The 22,195-nt window shown below is 41.2% G+C and overlaps 1 protein-coding gene across 3 annotated transcripts; it reads right to left on the bottom strand.

Annotated features, from left to right (window-relative positions):
• Positions 1 to 5,066: 5,066 nt before the first annotated feature.
• Positions 5,067 to 21,077, bottom strand: slc9d1 (solute carrier family 9 member D1). 3 transcript variants are annotated; one of them, XM_076302885.1, is made up of 13 exons: positions 20,996 to 21,077; positions 17,656 to 18,228; positions 16,853 to 17,032; positions 14,858 to 15,055; positions 14,238 to 14,366; positions 13,900 to 13,992; positions 13,227 to 13,413; positions 12,577 to 12,694; positions 9,021 to 9,216; positions 8,482 to 8,632; positions 7,449 to 7,528; positions 6,397 to 6,546; positions 5,067 to 5,837 (listed from the first exon to the last, which is right to left on the bottom strand). In XM_076302885.1, the coding sequence occupies exons 2-13, from the start codon at positions 18,115 to 18,117 to the stop codon at positions 5,724 to 5,726; spliced, it is 2,058 nt and encodes a 685-aa protein (XP_076159000.1). In that variant the 5' UTR covers positions 18,118 to 18,228; positions 20,996 to 21,077; the 3' UTR covers positions 5,067 to 5,723. The 3 variants fall into 3 exon arrangements, with proteins under 3 accessions (XP_076159000.1, XP_076159001.1, XP_076158999.1); XM_076302886.1 differs by lacking the exon at positions 20,996 to 21,077 and adding an exon at positions 20,871 to 20,989 and having other exon boundaries at positions 6,460 to 6,546; XM_076302884.1 differs by lacking the exon at positions 20,996 to 21,077 and adding an exon at positions 20,871 to 20,989.
• Positions 21,078 to 22,195: the final 1,118 nt, after the last annotated feature.

Raw genomic sequence — 22,195 nt, forward strand, 5'->3', positions numbered from 1 at the left:
ACCAATCACAATTCACAATCGGTTAAGTTTTGCACAAAGCTGTTATGGAAATCCAGCTAGTGAAAAAGGATGGAATTCAATACTGGATGCTGAGCCAGTTGAGGGAAGATTCTCAATATTGCAGCCACTTCCGGTTTGGGACAACTAGGTGAGAACAAGCATGGACAACTGAGGTGAATTAAAAAATTACACATATTATTTGGGTCATTATTCTGTCATATTCCCATCCCACAACCAGGATTCCAGGATTCCACAACGTGCCCCATAGTGTTTTATATAATTGGAATCTTTTATAAGTCTCCAGCTGATCAGGCTCTTCTGCTTTACAATAGTGCTGTGGAGTGGATGACACTCATTGTCCAAAATGTTGATCAGTTTGTTCAGGGTTCTTTTGTCAGATATTGAAGTGATGCACTCCAGTTCAGCTCCCACTACAGAGCCAGCTTGAGTCAGTTCAGCTCCCACTACAGAGCCAGAGCCAGAGTGCCTCTTGTCCAGATCAATAGAAATGAATTTAGTTAATTCGTTTTACTGGACCTAACTGTTGTATAAGTAAAGATAATTGAAATGCTCGGTGTAAAACTAACTTGGGTCATTTTTGGTTATAACAAAATGAACCCGAGCATAATCGATTGTGGTAGATGACATGGTCTATCAGTGTCCTAACGTTATGCCATTCAAACTTACCACTAACTAAGCAGATCAATGCTCTGAGCAGCATTTGATCTTCAGATGAAGGCACTCTTACACAAAAAGCTCACAAGAAAAGGACGACAAAGAGAGTGACTTGTGTATCGTGTCTTGAGCCAGACTGAGGATTGCAGTTTAATTGAGCCTCATCTTTCTTTCCCCTTACTCCTCCTCTTACCTCCCACACTCTGCAACTATGAATGTGGGTGTTGAATTAGATCTTAACCAAAGAGCCTCAGCCTCCGATCCCACAGCTGAGTGTAGCCTGTTTCATTAAGAGGATGACAGTGATGATGTGCGCGTAATCCTGCTGACTGCAGCCTTTTTCTGAGCAGCTTACGTAGCCAGGTCATCCTACCCCCCAGCAATGATAATGAAGATGTTAATACCCATGGAAACCTTATGCAAATCTAGACCAGGAAACCCTGCATGAGTAACACTTAAGATTGTACCATAGAATTGGATTTATATTGCTGTGATCTGTCAACACAGTCTGCAATTCCTCTTACTTAATTAGAATTTGGCAAGCTGTCATTTTGTACAAAATGATTTTGTAATGATTTTAGAGGTCAGGTATTAAATACTGTACATGTCATGCATTTCACTTTTAACCCTTTGTTTAGCAGATAGGTATTGTGTGGAGAACTCTTTGAAAAAGTTCAGTCTAGGTCATAAATATGAATAATTCCCCCCTTGTTATCAAGTTGTTAATTAAATACATTTGTTTATTTACATATAAATTCAAATTTCTACCAATATTGTTAGAGTACCGCAGTAGGCCTACTTAAAATCATCATGACATCAGTGCTTAAAATCAATACTTAAAATCATCACTGTAACCTGATATAACCTTACATTTATTTAAATAAATTCATTTTTGTTTGGTAATGCCCGTAAGAATAGTACACCCATTTATCTGCAGGAGCTGCTTTACTGAATGAGACCAGACTGGCAAACCCAGCAGTGACAGAACTTGATGCCAGTTCTCACCAACCACCAAATTCCAGCACCCTGCTGTGAAATCCTAGCCTGGGTGCCAGCCGAACTTAGTCCCGCCCACAACATTTGAGGTCGGGAAGTTCGTTCTGGCATTGCTCCATTGCGGAGCAACTATGCTCGCCTAAAATCTGGCGGACCAATCAAATCGGCTTTACGATGATGGACAGGTGAGCAACAGTGGCTCGTCTTTCACGTCATTGGGGCACGCTTGATTCTGTTTGCAACAAAAGCGCTGTGGCTAGAAGGAGACAGATGGCTTCTAAGACCCCATATGGAAAATGCATATTATTTCAATGAGATTTTATCACTGAAAACGATTATTTCTGAAAACTTTGGCCAAAGTTGAGATGTGGGAAAACTCATGGTTTCACTTTCATTAGGGGAAAACAGCGTGTTGCATTGTGACATGTTGTTCCCTCATTCGTTTGAAATCTCTGATTGACCACCTGTTCGAGGGATTTGCGACAGCCTTTCCCAGCTGTTTATAACAGTATTTGTAGCATATCAATGTTCAACAGAATTATTTTTAAAAACGGAGGGGAGTAGCCTACCCTACTATGTATCTCTTAGATTTCGCTAATGAGTGTTGTAGGAGATATTGACGGCACAATAACTTTTACAAAAGACCAGAAAACAATGTTAGGGCATTTGTGGAGAAGAAAGATGGTTTGTGTGTTCCTCCTACATCTCACGTAAGTTATTTCGTTGCTCTGATTGGTTAGGTCTATCCAATTGAGTGCAGAGGCATTCCCCCCCTGTATCGGTTGAAACACGCCCCATAATTACGTCCCAATGGAGCAGTATCAGACTCATATTCTGACTAGAATTGAGTATGGCTACGTCAGGCTAGTGAAATCCCGTTCATTCACCTACAAGAACCAAGTAGGTTATGTTTGATGATGTGTAGCATACCCTTAATCTATTTTTAACTTCCCTTCATGTTCCTTGTTCAAAATTACATACACCAGAAAGCCCTCTATAGGCCACGCATATGGTAGGCCAGTCAATCTAACCCAAAGAGACAAAAAATTTGCAACAGAAATGACTCATAGTTTTTTATTGGTCCTGAATCATATACTAAAAGTCTACCGCTGTAGATGGAGTGGAACATATTATTTTCGAGATTAAAGGCCAAAGCTGTGCCCAACACTCTTAAGTCAATTGAGGAGAATAGGCCATAGGCCATATGCCTATATATGCATATAGCCCTATAGCTCTCATATAGTACTCTTCAGCCCACATTTAGCCTTCTATAGCCCTCATTCATCTATCATCAGCTGTGTTTGCAGTGGCTCTCCTGCGTCAGAAACCATAGACTGTATAGAACCGGACAGTGTGGCTGCATTCAGCAGTGTTCTATGGAATTGAAGCCGCCGTGGCGACGCCATATATACAGTCTATGTCAGAAACCCTCAACTCCTCGTCAAGGACACTGATAGGACACTGTTTGGAGTGTGTCTGAAGCTCTACCTTACACACAAAAATCCAACAGGAAGTAACTTGATTTCATTTTTCAAACACAATCAAAATTCCACACTTAATCACCAGTTATTCACTCAGTCCCTTAATGTAAAAACACTCATTACTTTACTGAACACCATCCGATCATTGCCTTACAATACAGTAGGCCTATGAATAGATATAGAGTGTACTCTTGGGAAATTTGGGAAAAATCACTATTTTTGGTTTCAATTGCTTGCATGTTTACTGTGTATTTCAACTTCTCTCTGTAGATGACTTTCACTCTTGTATGGAAATATACATATAAAGCCTATAAAAGACATAAGAGCTTTAGGTTTTGAGCAACAGTGTGTACATAATGTATCCTAAATGTCATATTATGACAAAAGTGTTTATAATGTGAGGAATGTTTGCTTTAGGGATGTGTTTAAGACTATTTTGAATTCAATTTTGTTATTCAATTTCAATTCAATTTATTGTGCTTATAGAGCGCCAAAACATAACACATGTATCATGGCGCTTTACAGAATGTAGGCAATCAGAGAAAGAAGGAAAGAAAGGAAGAAAAGAAAAGCAAGAGAGAGGCCCATGGGTAACAGGGGCGAGGAAAAACTCCCTAGAATTGGAGATATATACAGGAAGAAACCTCGAGCAGATCCACGACTCAAGGGCCTGACCCATCTGCCTAGGGTCAGTACATGTTATGTGTGATTTTGCTGGAGATTTGAGGCATTTTGCATTTTGTGAGTTTTGTGTGTAAAGTTTAGAAAAATAGACAGTCTTGAAAATGGAGTTGTAAAAACGTATACAAATCTGTAACAACACGCACACATTATGCTGCCATGAATATCCGGCAGCTAAATCTTTAGCTAAATATTCATGTGTTTGCAGAATTTAGTGTGTGATGTCTTATGGCAACTACAGTGTGCTATAACTTTTTCTATCTGTCTTAAGGGGCAGTGAAAACAGTTTATACCTCATCTGACTGTAACATGCCAGTGGCAACTGTGTTGCAGAACAGTTAGGACAACAGGTCATGATATCTTGCACCACTATGCCACTTGCTTACTTAGGTCAAACAGAACTACCTCAGCCACTTATTGGCCTGACTTTGCACTATTGTATTGACTGTCTATGCACAATTTCAACCCAATTTTGCTGCTCTTATTTCTTCATTGTATGTGCCTTCTTATTTACTCATTTATTGTTTACTTGAATGTTATGTTTGTCTGTGGACTTGGTAAATTGGTAAAATATGTCTCGTCTTCACCGTGGGATAGTGAGAAACGTAATTTCGATCTCTTTTTATGTCTGGGCATGTGCATGTATGTCTGGGCATGTGAAGAAATTGACAATAAAGCAGACTTTGACTTTGACAAGAGAACATTCTCAAGCAGCAGGACAGAGACAGTTTTCCTTTGGCGACCTCTGCAGGTCAAAGCGTGCAATTACACTATTGAAGGTCTGGGCATTCAATGTCAGAACTAGCCTAGAAATCTAGACGCACCCTAGCGGCAACAAATTACATTTGCTGCCAGGGCTAGTCTAGCAACTCTCCGTTGGCTTGTGAGCTCGAAAAATTAAACTTCTATCAGGCCAATCAAATTGTGTATAGAGTCGTTAGGCGGGCTTAACATAATGATTGATGGCAGAGTTGCAACGGTTTGGCTTGAATTCCCTGCTACTTGAAAACAAATAAGATAATGTTGCTGTTGGCGAACAGTGTGACACGAGTTAAGCTTTTATTAAGTTGGCAAAAGTTTGAACTAGCCAACTAGCTCTGTTGGTGGGAAACGCATGGGACTCATAGCGCCGTCCTATTGCGTGCAGATGGAATTTGAAAGACAACGATTATCCCGCCCCTCGGACTGAGCACTGCAAACGGTGAATAAATAAACAAATAGATAGGTACACAGTTCTATGAATATATGTCACTGGCCTTTTTAATCTGATTCCCAGTTAGATTCCCATTTTATTTCATATTTACATACATTTGGAGGTATTTCTCAGGGGTTCACAAACTTAACAGTGAGCAGCAGCTGTACATGTATGACTATGGATACTGGCAAAGCTACAACTGTATTCACGGCTATAAATAATATGTTAACATACAAGTTATGCTAACATACAACTTAATAACAGTTTTAATGACCGGGCCTTTATTTCCAAAAAATGTAACCATTTATGTCTTGAAAAATGATCTTAAACATCTTTTTTGAAAATAAATCACATACTTCTGTGAACAACTGCTGAAACACAGCATTGACCAAATTAAATATAATAATAATAATAATAATAATAATAATAATAATAATAACATATTTTACCCATTTTACTCCTTTTGACTTGACAGAGCCAGATTTGTCCAGGCAGTGACCTTCTCTGTACCTGAAGGGCGGGGAGCATCTCCAGTTTTACCCTTACTTGCAGATCATGGCATTCCCAATCTCTACTCTCTGGCATTCCCAATCTTCACTGTCTGGCATTCTGGCGATCCTTACTGTCTTAATAAGGATGGACCCATCTTCCCAACTGCCACTGCACTGGCCACTTCTGGCCAGCAGAGCAGAAGTTCAGGTGACCATCTTGCGGTCCATGTGAGGTATGAAGCGAAGCCTGGCGGCCCACCATAGCACTGGGGCCAACAGGAGGCTCAGAGTGGTCACGCTAAGGACCAGCAGGTAGACCTGCAGGAGGAGACGAAGGGAGATAAGGACGGTTCAGATTAGTAGTGTACGGGGGGCGCTCTGGCGCAACTGGTTGGTCACCCCATCTCTCTCTGCCACTTGCTTCCTGTCACTCTCTCTACTGCCCCACCCCCCCCCCCCCACCCAGCCTCCCCGAAAAAGATTATTAGTGTACACTGTGCAGTGACCAAGAGGCTGATAAGACAAAAATGGCTGCAAAACACTGTAAAATGCATCTGATGCACTATACTATAATAGCATACTATAATGTACTATAGTACTATAAACACTGAAGAGAAAACGGAATGAGAACACAGAGAGGAGGGAAAGAAAGAGAATCTAGTCGATAGCTGATGTGATTTTCATGTGTTTTATGTGTTGCAGAACAGGAACCTGCTGTAAACCAGTTTAAACTCAATCAGGCCCATTCCACTGTAACTGAATCGTAACCTTGAATTCTTTCCTGTATAAGAAATGAAATGAAATTCGATATATAGGATATCAAATAGGATATGATGATGATGATGATGATGATGATGATGATGACGCCGCTGCTCACCTCTCGTGAAATGATTCCTGTGCGACGGGCTTGGCTGCCGAGCACGAAAGAGAACTCACTGACCTGCGCCAGGCCCGCTGAGACCAGCCAGCAGATGTGACGAGAGCCGCGCGGTAACAGGGTGGACAGAACAACCACCGCCATGAGAAACTGTGTAATCACCAGGGGGAGAGGGACAAACAAGGATGTTAGCTGAGCAAAAGTAGAAACTGTTGTTAAAGTCTAGTTATTATGCTGTGCGCAAGGCATGCTGTACCGTGAAGGGAAAAACAAGGATATTCAATTAGGAAAATAAAATATTTTAGTAAAATATCTAGTTACTATACTGTGCGCAGGCCATGTTGTACAGTGAAGGAAGGCCTGTGCGGGTCACGGGTACAACATGGGGCACGTTTGGTACAACATGGGACATGTTTGCGACTTGGCAACCATATGCTTGGTTGTTGATCGGCCACTGTACCGGAACCCTGTAACCCTTAAAGGGAAATTTTGCCATTTTTAACCTGGGTCTTCATTTTGTCATCTTTTTTCCAGCCTGGTCTATTTCTGTAGGGATTCCTTCCATGTTGTCAGACACTTTATGATTCTGATGGTCACTGTGCGTCAGTCCCACCGCGTGCATCACACAGTGTGTACTGTAGGGCATCGACTGCCGGAGGGGTAATACAAATGTCTTTATTCACATTCACACAGCACCTGTCCGTAACAGGCTGCTTTGGTGACGTAAAATACTGTAGACTACTTCAGACCCTGCATTGTCTATGCACATTCTATACTGTGTAACAAAGCTTTGGTTCAGCTGATGTAGTAATATTATTAACAGTATATTATTTTAGGAGTTTTAGCATTTTATTTTAGTTAACACATGATACCTCTCTGTCTGCATTCCAAAGCTACATTAAAATAAATTAGATGGGATGAAAAATATTAAGTTAAGTTTCAAAACATGAATGAAATGTGAATGAATTTGCCACTATTTCAACAATGAGTGGGTTCACTATGGTTCAGTAGCAAAGGCCTTGTATCGAAGTGCAGTCGCAGAGTTTACTCACCTTTAAAATGACCAGTGACAGAGTTAACACCAGCAGGATGGTCAGCTCATACAGCACAAAGGTAGGAAACACATGGAGGCCTGCCAACAACAGAATAAATTCACCATCATAGAGATCTAATCTAAACACATGGAGGCCTGCCAACAACAGAATAAATTCACCATCATAGAGATCTAATCTAAACACATGGAGGCCTGCCAACAACAGAATAAATTCACCATCATAGAGATCTAATCTAAACACATGGAGGCCTGCCAACAACAGAATAAATTCACCATCATAGAGATCGACTAAACTTTGTTTCCCATGTATAAAGAAGGACTGTAACAACTGAACCATGTTGTTGAAACATTTAGAGTTTCTCAACATTAAAGGAACAGTTGTTAAGATTTAAGCTTTAAAGGAAGCGATGAGCTAACAGGAACAACCCATTTCCAGTGAATTATGCTAAGCCAGGTTAACACTGTAAAACTAGGTTATTGCAAACACAAAGAAGAGAAGGGTATGTATGTATCCTTTTATCCAATTCTGGGGTAGATGGTAAATGAGCTAATTTCCTTTGTTGCTTTACGTGGCGTCCTACAATATACTGCTTGACCCAACAGTGGCCTCACTCGGCAGGTGAACATGTTACACTATGATCAATGGGATTTAAGCAAAAGGTCAACAGTCCTTCCTGAGTATTGTATTGAGCTATAATTAGTGTGCCAAAGCAGAAGCAAGGGAGGCGTACTGTTGTACATTCTCTTCATGTTTAGTTTGATTGCTTGTGAAAGCCATTTTCTTTCAAAGCAAGTTTTCTTTCTTTCTTTCTTTTGTTTGTTTGTTTGTTTCTTGCCCTGTGCTGTACCAAAAAGAAAGGGTGACCAACTGAAAAATTATTCTGGAGTCCTGATGTGGCTTTTCCATATTTCATTTTCAAAATCTGAAATGCTGGGCAACAGTTGCTGCCCTTCAACTGTCATTGAAGTCTTTAGAACAGAACAACACAGAACAGTACACATATTATTGCCCATAAAAGAACATCGCTCACCAATGGAAGCAAAAAATATTATTGCCAAAAAGTCTCTGATTGGCTCCACACAGCGCATCACCTCCGAAGTGACCATGTGGCCCTGTGAGGAAACAAGCGCCCCCGCCAGGAAGCAGCCAAGCTCCATGGACAAATACAGGAACTCAGTCACCTGGAAATACACAAAATACATCAGACCATCCCTCATTTTAAAAAAGACACTGAAATAAAAAATGATTAATGACACTACAAAGCAAAGGATGACGAGGAATGAGGAAATCCTCATCTTTTATAACTCTATTATACTATATTAATATATATTATATTATATATCATAATTGAATTCTTATATTGTTTAATATTTCTGCTGTTTATTCTTATTTTTGCTGGATCTATCTTCCCTGGCTATTGTAACAAGTACATTTCCCCGGTGTGGGATTAAATAAAGTCTTATCGTATCTTATCTTATATTATCTCATACTGTAAATGCTGATGTTGTGAGTATCTTATAAAACTTGAATTTGAGACTTGAATTGCTGTGGAAGGAGAAGAGCCCCTACCATTAGCATCAGGAACATGAAGGCCGTTGTCCCCAGGACCATGATCTCCTTGTTGCCCCGACATTCGGCATGGAGCTTCCTGTAGAAGGGGCCAATCAGGAATGACCGCAAGAAAAAACATAGCAAGAGTACTCCTGCCAGGCAGACCAGCACCTGGACCAGCAGCCACAGCACGTGGACCACACCTGATACAGAGCTGAAGACAAAACACACAGTCAGTTAGGGAAGCTGCTCAAAGTTATTTATCGATTTTAGATTATTATTTATCTTTTTTATTATTATTATTAGTGTGGAATGCATGTGTGTAAGTGTGTCTAACAACAAATAAAGTTCTCTCATGGGAAAATAATAAAGTTCTCTATTGATTATCAAACATTTAACTGCTTATACCCAGCAAAACACATTGTGGGTAAAACAAAAGCAAAAATTCCTGTCAATGCGGGTAAAAGACACAACATAACCGATGATACCCGTGATACTGTTGCCACTCTTATCCTAATGTTGCCATTCTTATCCTAATGTTGCCATTCTTATCCTAGTGTTGCCATTCTTATCCTAGTGTTGCCATTCTTATCCTAATGTTGGCACTCTTATCCTAATGTTGGCACTCTTATCCTCTAGTAATAGTAGACAGAAGCAGTAGTATTTCCTAGCTAAAGTCTCCTCTGCACTGTAGCTTGGATGTTATCGTCTTTCTGTAGGTCGCTTTGGATAAAAGCATCTGCTAAATAAAGACATTTAAATGTAATGTAAAAATGCATGATGATGTAAATGGATTCACTATCAAACCAAAGCCAGGGTTCAATAGAAGCACTGGCCCGCCCGCTGGCTCAGGTCAAGTGAAGAGAGCAAGAAACACTGGCCTGCTGGCTCAGGTCAAGTGAAGAGAGCAAGAAGCACTGGCTCGCTGGCTCAGGTCAAGTGAAGAGAGCAAGAAGGGCACTTTGGTAGGCCAGTCACTGGTCTGTTTTTTGGTCCATTTTTCTGCCCATCACCGCCATGAGTCATTGAATAATCATGTTTGTAAAGACATATCTAAACACAAACAACATAGATGTTTTATGTTTTGGCCCACTATCGCAAAGCACTGCTCTGCTCTGAGGGAACACCCATCATGACTGCCATGAGTCATTTCAGTTCACCTCTGGTGCTAACTTGTTGAAGTTAAGTGTGTGGGACTAATAACAGGGAGTACATTACAATGTTATAGAATAACAGTTTTATGTAAAAGTGAATTTTTGTGGATACACTACTTTTCAAAAGTTTGAAGTCACTTAGAAATGGCCCTCGTTTTAATCATTAATGTTGTAAATGACTGTTGCAGAAAGAAATGGCTGATCTTTCATGCAATATCTACATCCATCCAATGTTCCAAAGGCCCATTCTGTTTACCAATTGATTGAATCTGATCATTTTAAAAGGCTAACTGAGAAAACATTGGAGAACCCTTTTGCAATTATGTAAGCACATAATGTAATCTGAAAACTGTTGCCCTGATTAAAAAAGCAATGCAACTGATCTCAGCTGGTATTCTGTCTATAATGGAGAGGAATGGAAATGTCTAAGTGACCCCAAACTTAGACGAACGGCAGTGTAGAAATATATGAAGGGCCAGTGGAAGGAAAATCTGATACATACACATGCTATACGCACAGTGCAACCATACAGGACATGCATAAACTATGCACTGTCACAGTCCTTAGTTTTGTTATTTTACATATGAAATATATTTTATATTTTAAATATATTAAATACGTGCTTTCAATTATGATGTTCTCTTACATTTCTGTGAGTTTAAGACATGGCATTTCTAAAGTCACTGTCTGCAGTTTCTTTACAATCATTGAGGTAATCACAGGATTACATTGTATTGCCATTGTGTTCCATGCCGTTTCATTGCGTTCTACCTCAATGACGAATGTTTTGGCTCCCGGTAACAATCTGGACTAAAAACAAAAGAAGTCTAAAAATAAGACATAAGACAGTACTGAAATGTGTCCCCTGCAGCACCCCCTGGCCCTATGTATTTTCAAAACATTTGGCATACTTCCAAAGCATGTAGTAGTGATCCATGTTGTGAAAATTTTGAACGTGCCAAAGATAGTGGCAAGTTAAGTGCTACATTTCTGCTATAGTTAGGCAATAGTGAGGTTCCCCCTTCACTGTGAAGCGCGTTGGGTGTTTTGAAAAGTACCATATACTGTAAATGTTGCTGTTGTTGCTGCTATATATGTACCATTTACTAAGTGGTACCAGTCATCAAGGGAAGTCCCAGAGGAACATTTTGCTGACTACAACAGTCTTGCCATAGTAAAAAGACCTTAAGATCTGAACTGGACTCAGGCTGAGAGAAAAGGGAGGTTATATCTTAGTCATATAATAATAAGAATAAGAATAATAATTAAATATAGTAAGAATAAGTAGAAGTAAATAACAAGTAGTAGTAAAAGAAGAAGAAGAAATAGTAGTAGTAGTGGTGGTAGTAGTACTACTAGTAGTAGAAGTATAATAGTAGTAGTAATAATAATAGCAAGTCATAGGAGTGTAGCTGCAGGTTATAGGAGTGTAGCTGCAGGTTATAGGAGTGTAGCTGCAGGTCATAGGAGTGTAGCTGCAGGTTACAGGAGTGTACTGTAGCTGTAGGTTACAGGAGTGTAGCTGCAGGTTATAGGAGTGTAGCTGCAGGTTATAGGAGTGTAGCTGCAGGTTAAAGGAGTGTAGCTGCAGAGCTGCAGGTTAAAGGTTAAAGGAGTGTAGCTGCAGGTTAAAGGAGTGTAGCTGCAGGTTATAGGAGTGTAGCTGCAGGTTATAGGAGTGTACTGTAGCTGCAGGTTAAAGGAGTGTAGCTGCAGGTTACAGGAGTGTAGCTGCAGGTTAAAGGTTAAAGGAGTGTAGCTGCAGGTCATAGGAGTGTAGCTGCAGGTTAAAGGAGTGTAGCTGCAGGTTATAGGAGTGTAGCTGCAGGTTAAAGGAGTGTAGCTGCAGGTTAAAGGAGTGTACATTAGCTGCAGGTTAAAGGTTAAAGGAGTGTAGCTGCCGGTTACAGGAGTGTACTGTAGCTGCAGGTTATAGGAGTGTAGCTGCAGGTTAAAGGTTAAAGGAGTGTAGCTGCAGGTTACAGGAGTGTAGCTGCAGGTTATAGGAGTGTAGCTGCAGGTTACAGGAGTGTAGCTGCAGGTTACAGGAGTGTAGCTGCAGGTTATGAGTGTAGCTGCAGGTTATAGGAGTGTAGCTGCAGGTCATAGGAGTGTAGCTGCAGGTTATAGGAGTGTAGCTGCAGGTTACAGGAGTGTAGCTGCAGGTTAAAGGTTAAAGGAGTGTAGCTGCAGGTTACAGGAGTGTAGCTGCAGGTTATAGGAGTGTAGCTGCAGGTTAAAGGTTAAAGGAGTGTAGCTGCAGGTTACAGGAGTGTAGCTGCAGGTTACAGGAGTGTAGCTGCAGGTTATAGGAGTGTAGCTGTAGGTTACAGGAGTGTAGCTGCAGGTTACAGGAGTGTAGCTGCAGGTTATAGGAGTGTAGCTGCAGGTCATAGGAGTGTAGCTGCAGGTAAGATTACCTGTCTGCTTGTCCATCCCCTGCCTGAATGAGGGTCGGCATAATGGCAATGAACAGACCCAACTGGACATCCTGCATCACCAGCATGCCCAGTAACACACTGCTGGGCTCCAGTTCACCTGTGAACACATTCCCGCAGAATTAATCCCAATCCTCAAATCACCTGTGAACACATTCTCGCAGAAGTAATCCCAATCCCCACAAAAGACAAGTATACTCCAGTATCCAACAGCACTGGAGAGACAATTATTCCAGTAGCACTGTGTGAATGTTCAGGCTTTTTTATACCAAAAAGTACAATGATCAATGATCCATGAAGTACAAGGAAAATCAGGAAATGAAATTTAGGATAGTCAGGAAAGTCTATACATTATATTCCATGTTTCGGAACATGACACACACCTTTCTTCTCATACAAGATAAGGGGCAGTGAGTGGATCATTCTTTGACACACACACGCACAGTGTTCATCTTTCCCTCTCTCTTTCTCTCCTCTTCCTCTCATTGCCTGCCTCACACACACACACACACACACACTAATAAAAATGATGAACTACATATGTTTAAACTCACTACAGTCTGCTGGGCAGTGGAGACACCGACACACTATTGATAAGTTAGCAATAAAATAATTCCTTTATGACCACTTACCCTCTTTTTCCGCACGTGAAGCGCCAGAGAGGAACTTAGACACCAGTGGGGTGCTAGACAAAGACAGACAGCTGGACACAAACACAGTTTGTGAGACATTAAGCCTCAGTAGCTGCCCCCATACCACCCCTGCTCCAACCATCAGCAGCGTTAGGCAGGAGGTGCCCTGCACAGATATCCTCCAGACCTGTTTAAAAACACACAACTGTCAGAGCTTCTTACCGACTACACAGAGATGCCTACAGAGATCCTTTGCCTCGTAATTAAATCATCACTATTCAAATCAGCAGTTTTGTGTGTGATGATTTTAACGCATGGCATGGTGCATTGCATGTTGTACAAAGTAGAGCGATGTACTGTATATGACACTGGTGTGACAGGAAAAGGTCACACTTGAAAAACAATTAAATATTCAGTTCATCTCTTCATCAGACCAAGATGCTTGACAGTGTTTAGTGCTTGAATGGTTATGGTGTGGTAAATGGACAGCATTCAGCATTTATAAAGCACTTTTCTACTCCTCCAAGCACTTTACAATTTCATGTCTTACATTCACGCACACGCACACACACACACACACACACACACACACACAGATGGCAGAGGCGGCTATGCAAGGCGGCAGCCTACACATAATTAGCATGTTCTTTGAAAAGGGAAATCCAAACGCTACCTTGTGAAGTTGCTCTGGTGAGAACTCTAGGCCCACCACAAAAAGTGTGAATAGCACACCAAACTCCCCAATAGTCTCCACCTGAACCATAGACTGACACAAAAAAACATACTCATGTATACTTAAAACAATGAATTATTGTAGAACATTATTATAGTGCTTGGTGTTGTTTTGTTGTTGTCCATGCCTGGTGTATTATGTCCTTTCATTTCCATATTCTGTAGATATGCTTTGCTGTTACAATGTATTATTGTAGAACATTATTATAGTGCTTGGTGTTGTTTTTTTATGTCCGGTATATGTAATTTAATTCCCATATAGAGTTGCTTTGCTGTTACCTTGATACTGTTCATCCCAGATGGCCCGAGCAAAACCCCACAGATTATATAGCCAAACATGGGAGGCAGGCCCAGCTGGATACACAGCCAACCGCAGGGTAAAGAGAGCATCACTATTGATATTATATCCTGAGTGAAGCACAACACACCAAGTTAGAGACAACTGACCTGAGACATACATCATATGAGTATAATGATTATTTTTTACAAGGGGAATAAAACATTATCATTTACATAGTGCGGTTATTGCCGATAGAGGGCCGCGAAGCAAATGCAGAATTGCCGTTCACCCTGTTACGAGTTGATGAACCACTGAAACGATTTTGGAAAGATTATTTTAAGGTATAAAAAAACTCTTTGGTGTTGCTTTAATGTTATTTAAAATGTAATTTTTTGGGGGCGTTTGCCTTTATGTATAGAACTCTAGAGAGAGACAGGAAGCAAGTGGGAGAGAGATATGGGATGGGATTGGGAAATGACCACATGTCGGCATCAAACCTGGCTCCCTGCGGGCACTTGGAATTTGGTAGGGGTGCTGCAGCTTGCGCCAACGCTCCCCCTATTCTATTGATTTTCTACCAGTATTTATTAGCAAAAATCAAATTGACCTGGACACTGACCTTAATGAAGTGGTGATCAGCGCGGGACATGGTGGAGTCCCTGGGTTTGGTCAGGACGTACTGGTTGTTCTGGGAGTCGATGAGCATGCTGAGCCCCAGGCTCCCCTCACCCTCAGACAGCTTCCTGTGAGAGATGTTCTTGCTCTTCGGTTTCTCCTCATCATCCTCCACCCTCAGCACTGCTTCAACATTCATCCCCTTTATTGAATGAGAAACAGTTTACAGAAGCCAAATGTGAGGGGTGGGCGATCAGGGTCATTTGAACCAAAGATGACAAAGGAAATGTTGCTTAAAGAGTTGAGTATGGTGAGATATTGTTAGTGTTTATTTTCCAATGGGATGAAATGGAATGACACAAGAAAACATTTTTGAATGTGCAAAATTAAGCATACTGTAGCTGGCAGGCAATGGAGCCACGCTTATTTAAGCTGCTTCAGTGTATTCTAGCCTAGTCCACTCTTTCAACATCAAATTCAAGGACCTCTCAAGGCTTTTTCAAGGATTTGTCAGACCCTTTCCCTTCAGATTCAAGAACCCAACACAGCATAGTTTTAGACACAGAGGGTACATTTACTGTTAATCAAGATGACTATTGGTAAGGATCCATGTCAGTGGTTAGGATGCACTCAATGTGACCACAGCATTAGTGGCACAGTGGTTAGCTTTGCTGCTTAACACACAGATGACCCAGGACCCAGGTCAATTTCATTCATTATGGTGATCTGGGGCCGTATTCACAAAGCCTTTTATCTTACCACTAGGAGCACTCCTAAATCGCACTAAAAGATTTTAGCTAGGAGTTTTCTCTTAAAAGTTATTCACAAAGCCTTTCAGACCTACTCTTAGTAAGGAAAAATGACAACTCCTAAACTAAGAGTGAGTCTTCGTTGCTATGGATGACGTCATTACTCATGCACGAGCTTGACTGAAGTGACCACCTTGATTGGCTGATGATTGTAACGCGGAATTAATTCCAAACACCTCCTTTACGATGATGAGTGACAGGTGACAGGTCTGAGAATGTGTGCGCTACACAAGTAGTGCGAAGGACGGAAGATGATGAATAACTGAATAAAAAGGCCTAGCCTAAATGAATAAAGAGTAAGGCAAAACAAATAGCCTAGTAGCCTAATGAAACATAGGCCTATGGATTGATGCAGTAGCCTATCTTTGCAACATTATTACATTAATCTGTCACCATGCCTACGTTTGTAAAGAGGAGAACATTTTAATTTGATTCACAATAAAACGTTATATTTAATTTACATGTTGACAATGAGTAGTTTTGGTTGTTGTTGGTGGCGTTATTGCATCCCTTTTATGCCTACAATGCAAAATTGTTCCCTCGCGATTGGAAGCTCCTGTTGCCGCATACGCATTTCAAAACATTGCGATGTGAAATGCCGCAAAAAGCTGTTTGTGAATAGGTCTTAGTGAGTTAGGAGTCCTCTTGACTTCTTTTAAGGTGTCCCAGACTTAGGTGCTACTTTTAGGTCTAAAATGCTTCGTGAATTACTTTTAGTGAAAAAAATTAATTTTTTTAAATTCGCCACTTAGGAGCTACTTTTAGCCTTAAAATTCTTTGTGAATACGGCCCCTGATGATTAATTATGATATTACTGAATAGTGTTGCTGATGCTCAAAAGGTGTCATGATACCATTAAATAAAACAAGTTACAATACACCATTTTGTTAGTATTAATACCTGAAGGATGGTGATTTAATTCAGAATAATTTAATCAGAATCATTGTTCATATATCAGTCAATATTTTTTTTTATTTCAAATTCACTAATTTTGATAATGATTTTTTTTTTTTATTAGTGCCATGTCATCTAGGCCTATTCTTATTATTAGTTCTGTTATTATTAGTTTTGGTTTTTGGTGTGGTATTATTTCAGTATATCAGTAGATATCAAGATACTTTGGCTCAGTATCGTACCAATGTCATAATTGTGTCATTGTGACAACACTATTACTGAACGAGTATCCACACCTCTTTCTTGTAGTCGAAGGCATGTTCCTCGATGTCTTCCTCTAGCCGGTCAGCAGCTTTTCTCACATCCTCCAGAATCCCCTCAAGAATCGAGAGTGTCCGGTTCTGATCCTTGGCACTTTTCAAGGCTTCCTGCTGGTGCTTTTCCGCAGCTAACAGGTCCAAATACTCTCTCTCCTCCTACACGAAAATGGTCATTAAAAACAAATTATTAATAGCCTATTTTCCAAGATGATTCTGCTGCTAACAGGTTCAAGAAGTCTTTTTCCTCCTACACAAAAATGGTCATTAAAAACTGAGAAATACTAGTCTATTGGCCAAGTTAATTAAAGAAACACCGGCTGTAATAAAATCTAAACATTTTATCTCAAAAACGTACAATGTGTGGTTATGCTTATGGTTATAGGATTTGGCAGACACTTTTGTCCAAAGTAACATACAAATAACAGTAAACATTTTAATATAAGAATAATGTATACTGAACACAAATGTAAACTATATATATAAGTATATATACTCTTTTGATCCTGTGAGGGAAATTTGGTCTCTGCATTTATCCCAATCCGTGAATTAGTGAAACACACTCAGCACACAGTGAACACACAGTGAGGTGAAGCACACACTCATCCCGGCACAGTGAGCTGCCTGCATCAACAGCGGCGCTCGGGGAGCAGTGAGGGGTTAGGTGTCTTGCTCAAGGGCACTTCAGCCGTGCCTACTGGTTGGGGTTCGAACCGGCAACCCTCCGGTTACAAGTCCGAAGCGCTAACCAGTAGGCCACGGCTGCCCAAACTTTCCCTTACCTTAATTGCAGCCTCCCTAAGTGCTTCCAGCCTTTGCCTGCTGCTGTGTTTCATGCTGACTACATCCCTGTAATCGCCGTGGAGTACTCTCTGCAGTCCCAGTGCGGCCTGGAAGACCGAGTGTTCGCTCTCATTCAGCTCTCGCTGGAACACCTCCAGCGTCTGCACCTGGTACAACCGCTCGGAATCCGAAAGCGTCGGGTCGCGCAGCGCCGCCACGGCAGCTAATGACAGCTTCCTGATGGCGGTGTTTTTCTGTCGTAGCAGCCCCGCCAGCATCTGGCAGTTCTCCCGCACCCATCGGTGCCCAAATGACGCCCCAGGTCCGCGGCCGCGGTACAGCTTAATAGCATGCTGAGCTACGGGGTCCTGCTTAATAGCATGCTGAGCTACGGGGTCCTGCTGCTGGCGTAGTGCCACTGCAAGGCCTACCCACCACAGCAGCACACAGAGAGCTCGCATCCAAAGCCCTTCTGGTGTCACCTATAGGACACAGAGAACTCGCATGCAAAGCCCTTCTGGTGTCACCTATAGGACACAGAGAACTCGCATCCAAAGCCCTTCTGGTGTCACCTGAAGGGAATAATGGAGAAAGGTGTGATGGAGGATTAACTATGCAGATACACAACAGGAAAAGCAAGATTACAGAGTAATTGGTGGTGCATATAGTAGCAGAGTATAGCTCCATGTCAAATCAGCCTAGAAAATCGCCACGTTTCATTTTCCGTTGGTTTTATTACACTTTCTAACTTGAGAAGAGACAAGTTTTAAACAGGAAAATTACCGGAAATCTTTTAGTCATTTTTTCTTTTAGTCACTTTTAAACGTGATGCTAGCAGGCAAGAAGCTAATGGTCTAATCAGATTCAATGATCTATGCTAGGCTGGAGCTAAAACTGGTATCGCCAGACTCAGAGAACGGCTGGATGAATTGGAGAAAGGTAAAAATCAATTATTTAACTCAAGGGGAGGTGGAAAATGAATGTAATTCCCCAAATGTTGGAATATCCCTTTAAACAAGCTGGCTTTCAGGTCAGGTCACACAGGTTAAAATGGCATTAGGTGCCATGACATCATGATCCAGTCATGTTGAAAAGCGTAATGACAAGTTGACTTGATATGGACGGAATAACAGAATTCAGTATTTAAAACGCGTAAAATCACATTGTCCATTTACACCTTTTGTCATTTCAGAGCTCTGCTGAAAAAAAAAAAATAGCTAGAAACCAGTTTATGCTGGTAGCTGGTTTTAGTTGGTCTTTGCTGGTTTTCTTCCAGCTCTTGCTGGTGTTTGCTGGTTGGGCCACCAGGTGGACATGCTGTTGTGATCATCTGAGGAAGCTGGTCATGCTGGTGTGACCAGCCCATCATGTGGGATACAGCTGATGTAAGGAGTTCATGCTGGTGACCAGCCTGCCAAGCTTAATATTGCTGGTGTAAAATGGTCATGCTGGTTTCCTTGAATGACCAACATAAGCTGGCATGGTCAGTTAAACCAGCAATGTAAGACCAGCAACAAAATGACCAGTTTGAGGTGGTATGACCAACTGAATTACCATTGAAATAAATGTATATGACACACAGAACGAGACACACAGAATGCGCAGCCTTGTTTAGGGCTACATAGGAAAATACTATACCCAAATGTACAAGGACTTCATGAACATTATAGCCCAATAATCTGTGTTTATTTTAAACTATAGAGCTGTTGAAAACAGTGTGCTCCCTTTCAAGGCTGCCGTTTGTGATTAACTGTATTCTATTACTGACACGTCTATTTATCAACGTCATCTTCTTCTCCATAATAAAACACATCAATTGCATCGACTGGCACCTATTTTTTTACAGTTTTCTTCATATAGATATTCTATTACTGACACGTCTATTTATCAACGTCATCTTCTTCTCCATAATAAAACACATCAATTGCAATGGCACCTATTTTTTCACAGTTTTCTTCATATAGGCTACAGCTCTGGGGGGTATTCCAAGTACGTGCTTTAGTGACAAGCCTGGGTAAGTCAACTCAGAGTAAGTGGTAAACCTCCTAATAGAAGAGCTGTATGGCTTCACTCTCCTAACAAAACACGGCATAGGGCTCTTGTTGTAGGAGATTTACCACTTACTTTGAGTTAACTTACCAAGGTTTGTCACTAAATCACATACTTGGAATACGCCCCTGGCATAGCTTTTTACTGCTTGCATATTGAAATAGTCTAATTAGCAATATAGGCTATGTATGTGAACAAACCTGTTTGAACTAAATTCCAGGCCCAGGGAGAGTTTATTGCATGGGCCACTGGGCTGGGCTTAAACAAGGATCAACCAGGAAATGAAGCCCTGAAACAAGCCCAGCTCAACAGTAAACAGTAAGGGCCACATCACCACAGACAGGCACCACCCTGTGCATTTTCTACACAAGCAAGTTAAAATAACTGACACCATTCCATGACATTTTTGTGACCAAAGAGACTAAGACTAAGAGACTTCAGTAAGCACAGAAAAAGGCAGTTTTCTTTTTGTTTAGGGTGATTCAACCATGATCTTTACGTGTCCTGGGCACACCTGTGTATCCTGGAAGCTTAGGGCTATGACATGTCATGTTTTCAGCGAGTCCCAATCACATGTTGAGTGAGGACATGGCAAATTCATAATGAAATAAGCAATACCTTCACCACTATTACAGCAGCTTAGCACATAGCCTAGGCTAACGGCACTGTGTGACCATAAGTTTGCTATTGTAAAGTTAGCCTTGCTTTTCACAACGTCTTCATAATCATTTCATGATCCACCAAACGTACAGTATGACACAAACTTTAGGCTACATTTCAGATCACTTCAGACTGAGCAGTCAATCATTATCATTCAGTAGGCTATCCTATATCTGCCTGTTTAAAGCGATGGGAAGAGCGCATCAGCAAGTTTTTCCTTTAACTCATAACCTCTCATAGACCTGAGATGATGATGCATTGATACATGTAGGTGACAGTTCACAAGAACTATAGCCTAACGTTAACGATATATCACGACTTGGCACTAACTAAAAGAGGAATAAACTGCAAGCAGAATCACATCTTCGGGTTTAATTTGAACGCAAACTAGCCTAAACTTCATACATAGCCTGCTCTGATGATTCGAGAAAACGTTACAGCAGATGAGCAAAGCTAAATCTATGTTATGGTAACAAGCTATTTCAAAGAAGAAGCACGACTTTACCGTAAAAATAGATGCCCATATGCAGACGAAAAGTCTAACATTTAGTTGTGATGAGGTAAGTTATAACAAAAATATCTTGCGGAATGTCACAGGTAGGAACCACATCATCAACAAACCAGGATTACCTGTTTTGCTTCAGCGTGTTCTCTTCACGTCTGGGTGAACTAGCCTCCAGGAGGAGCAGGAGCAGCCAGGCTGACAGAACAATCAGGGTCTTAGAAATTATGCCACTCCTCCACAGAAACCTCAGTTTGCCTTACAGAGACTTCACTGTAATGAACTAATATGGATCGAGTCTGTGGACTTGCCCACTCAGGGCACGCAGTAGTAGCCTAAACCAGGCCGTCGCATGCTTTAATGTAGCCATATTTGCTAGTGAAAGGTCCTTTAATAAATATAGCCCAGGCTACGCGGTTTATGAAATAATCTTCTAACTTTTAATGTGAATTGGGCTTGCAGACAAAATTGCAGTCTATTGCAGCCTTAATTTGACCTAATAATCACATTTATTATAGCCTATTCAATAGACTGTTCCTGAAATTATAGAACAAAGTTTATTTAGCCTATAGGCTATAATGTCCACTGTTTCATTCTGGACCCATACCCATTAAAAGAGGTGATGAAATGCTCAGCAGAATTTCGGACCTCAACCGATGGCTGTCAAAGTGGTGTGCCAATAACAATGTGGGCTTCATAGATAACTTTAGCTCCTTCTGGGGGAAACCTGGACTGTTGAAAATAGACGGTATCCATCTCACATGGGAGAGTAGGCCTACTGCCCTCCTTTCAAGGAACATAGACCGTCACTTAACCGAGGCTAGTTCCTGACGAACCAGAGATCCAGGAAGCAGAGATAAGGTCTTACACAGATCTCTGCCGTCCTAACAGTCACCCAGGTATACAGGGCATACAAGGCCAAATAGAGAGGGTGTCTGTACCAAGACTGTCAACTCTTACTCGACCCACTAGGGGAATTATTCGTAGCAATCTTATTACGATAAAAACTTCTCCGGTGAAGCAAATTCCTCCAAAAACGCAACTTACACTTGCTTTAATATTCGATCACTGTCAAGTAAAACTGCCTTGGTTAATGAAATTATTACTGACAATCATATAGGCCTAGATGTTATGTGTCTTACTGAAACCTGGCTTAAACCAGATGAATACCTTCCATCAGGGGCGATTCTAGACCTAGAGCTTTGCTGGGGCACAGGCCCCCAACTCCCAATACATTAAAAAACAAAAAAATTAACTGTGCGCGCAATATGAAATAAATGGCTAGCCTGATTTGGACCATCACATATCTCCCCTAGGTCACAGACATC

The sequence above is a fragment of the Alosa pseudoharengus genome, unplaced genomic scaffold (genome assembly GCF_046254945.1).
Source record: "Alosa pseudoharengus isolate Yale_2024_CS ecotype anadromous, Long Island Sound unplaced genomic scaffold, YU_APseudo_1.1 YU_APseudo_1.1_scf_24, whole genome shotgun sequence".
In the NCBI taxonomy this organism is placed as follows: domain Eukaryota; kingdom Metazoa; phylum Chordata; class Actinopteri; order Clupeiformes; family Clupeidae; genus Alosa; species Alosa pseudoharengus.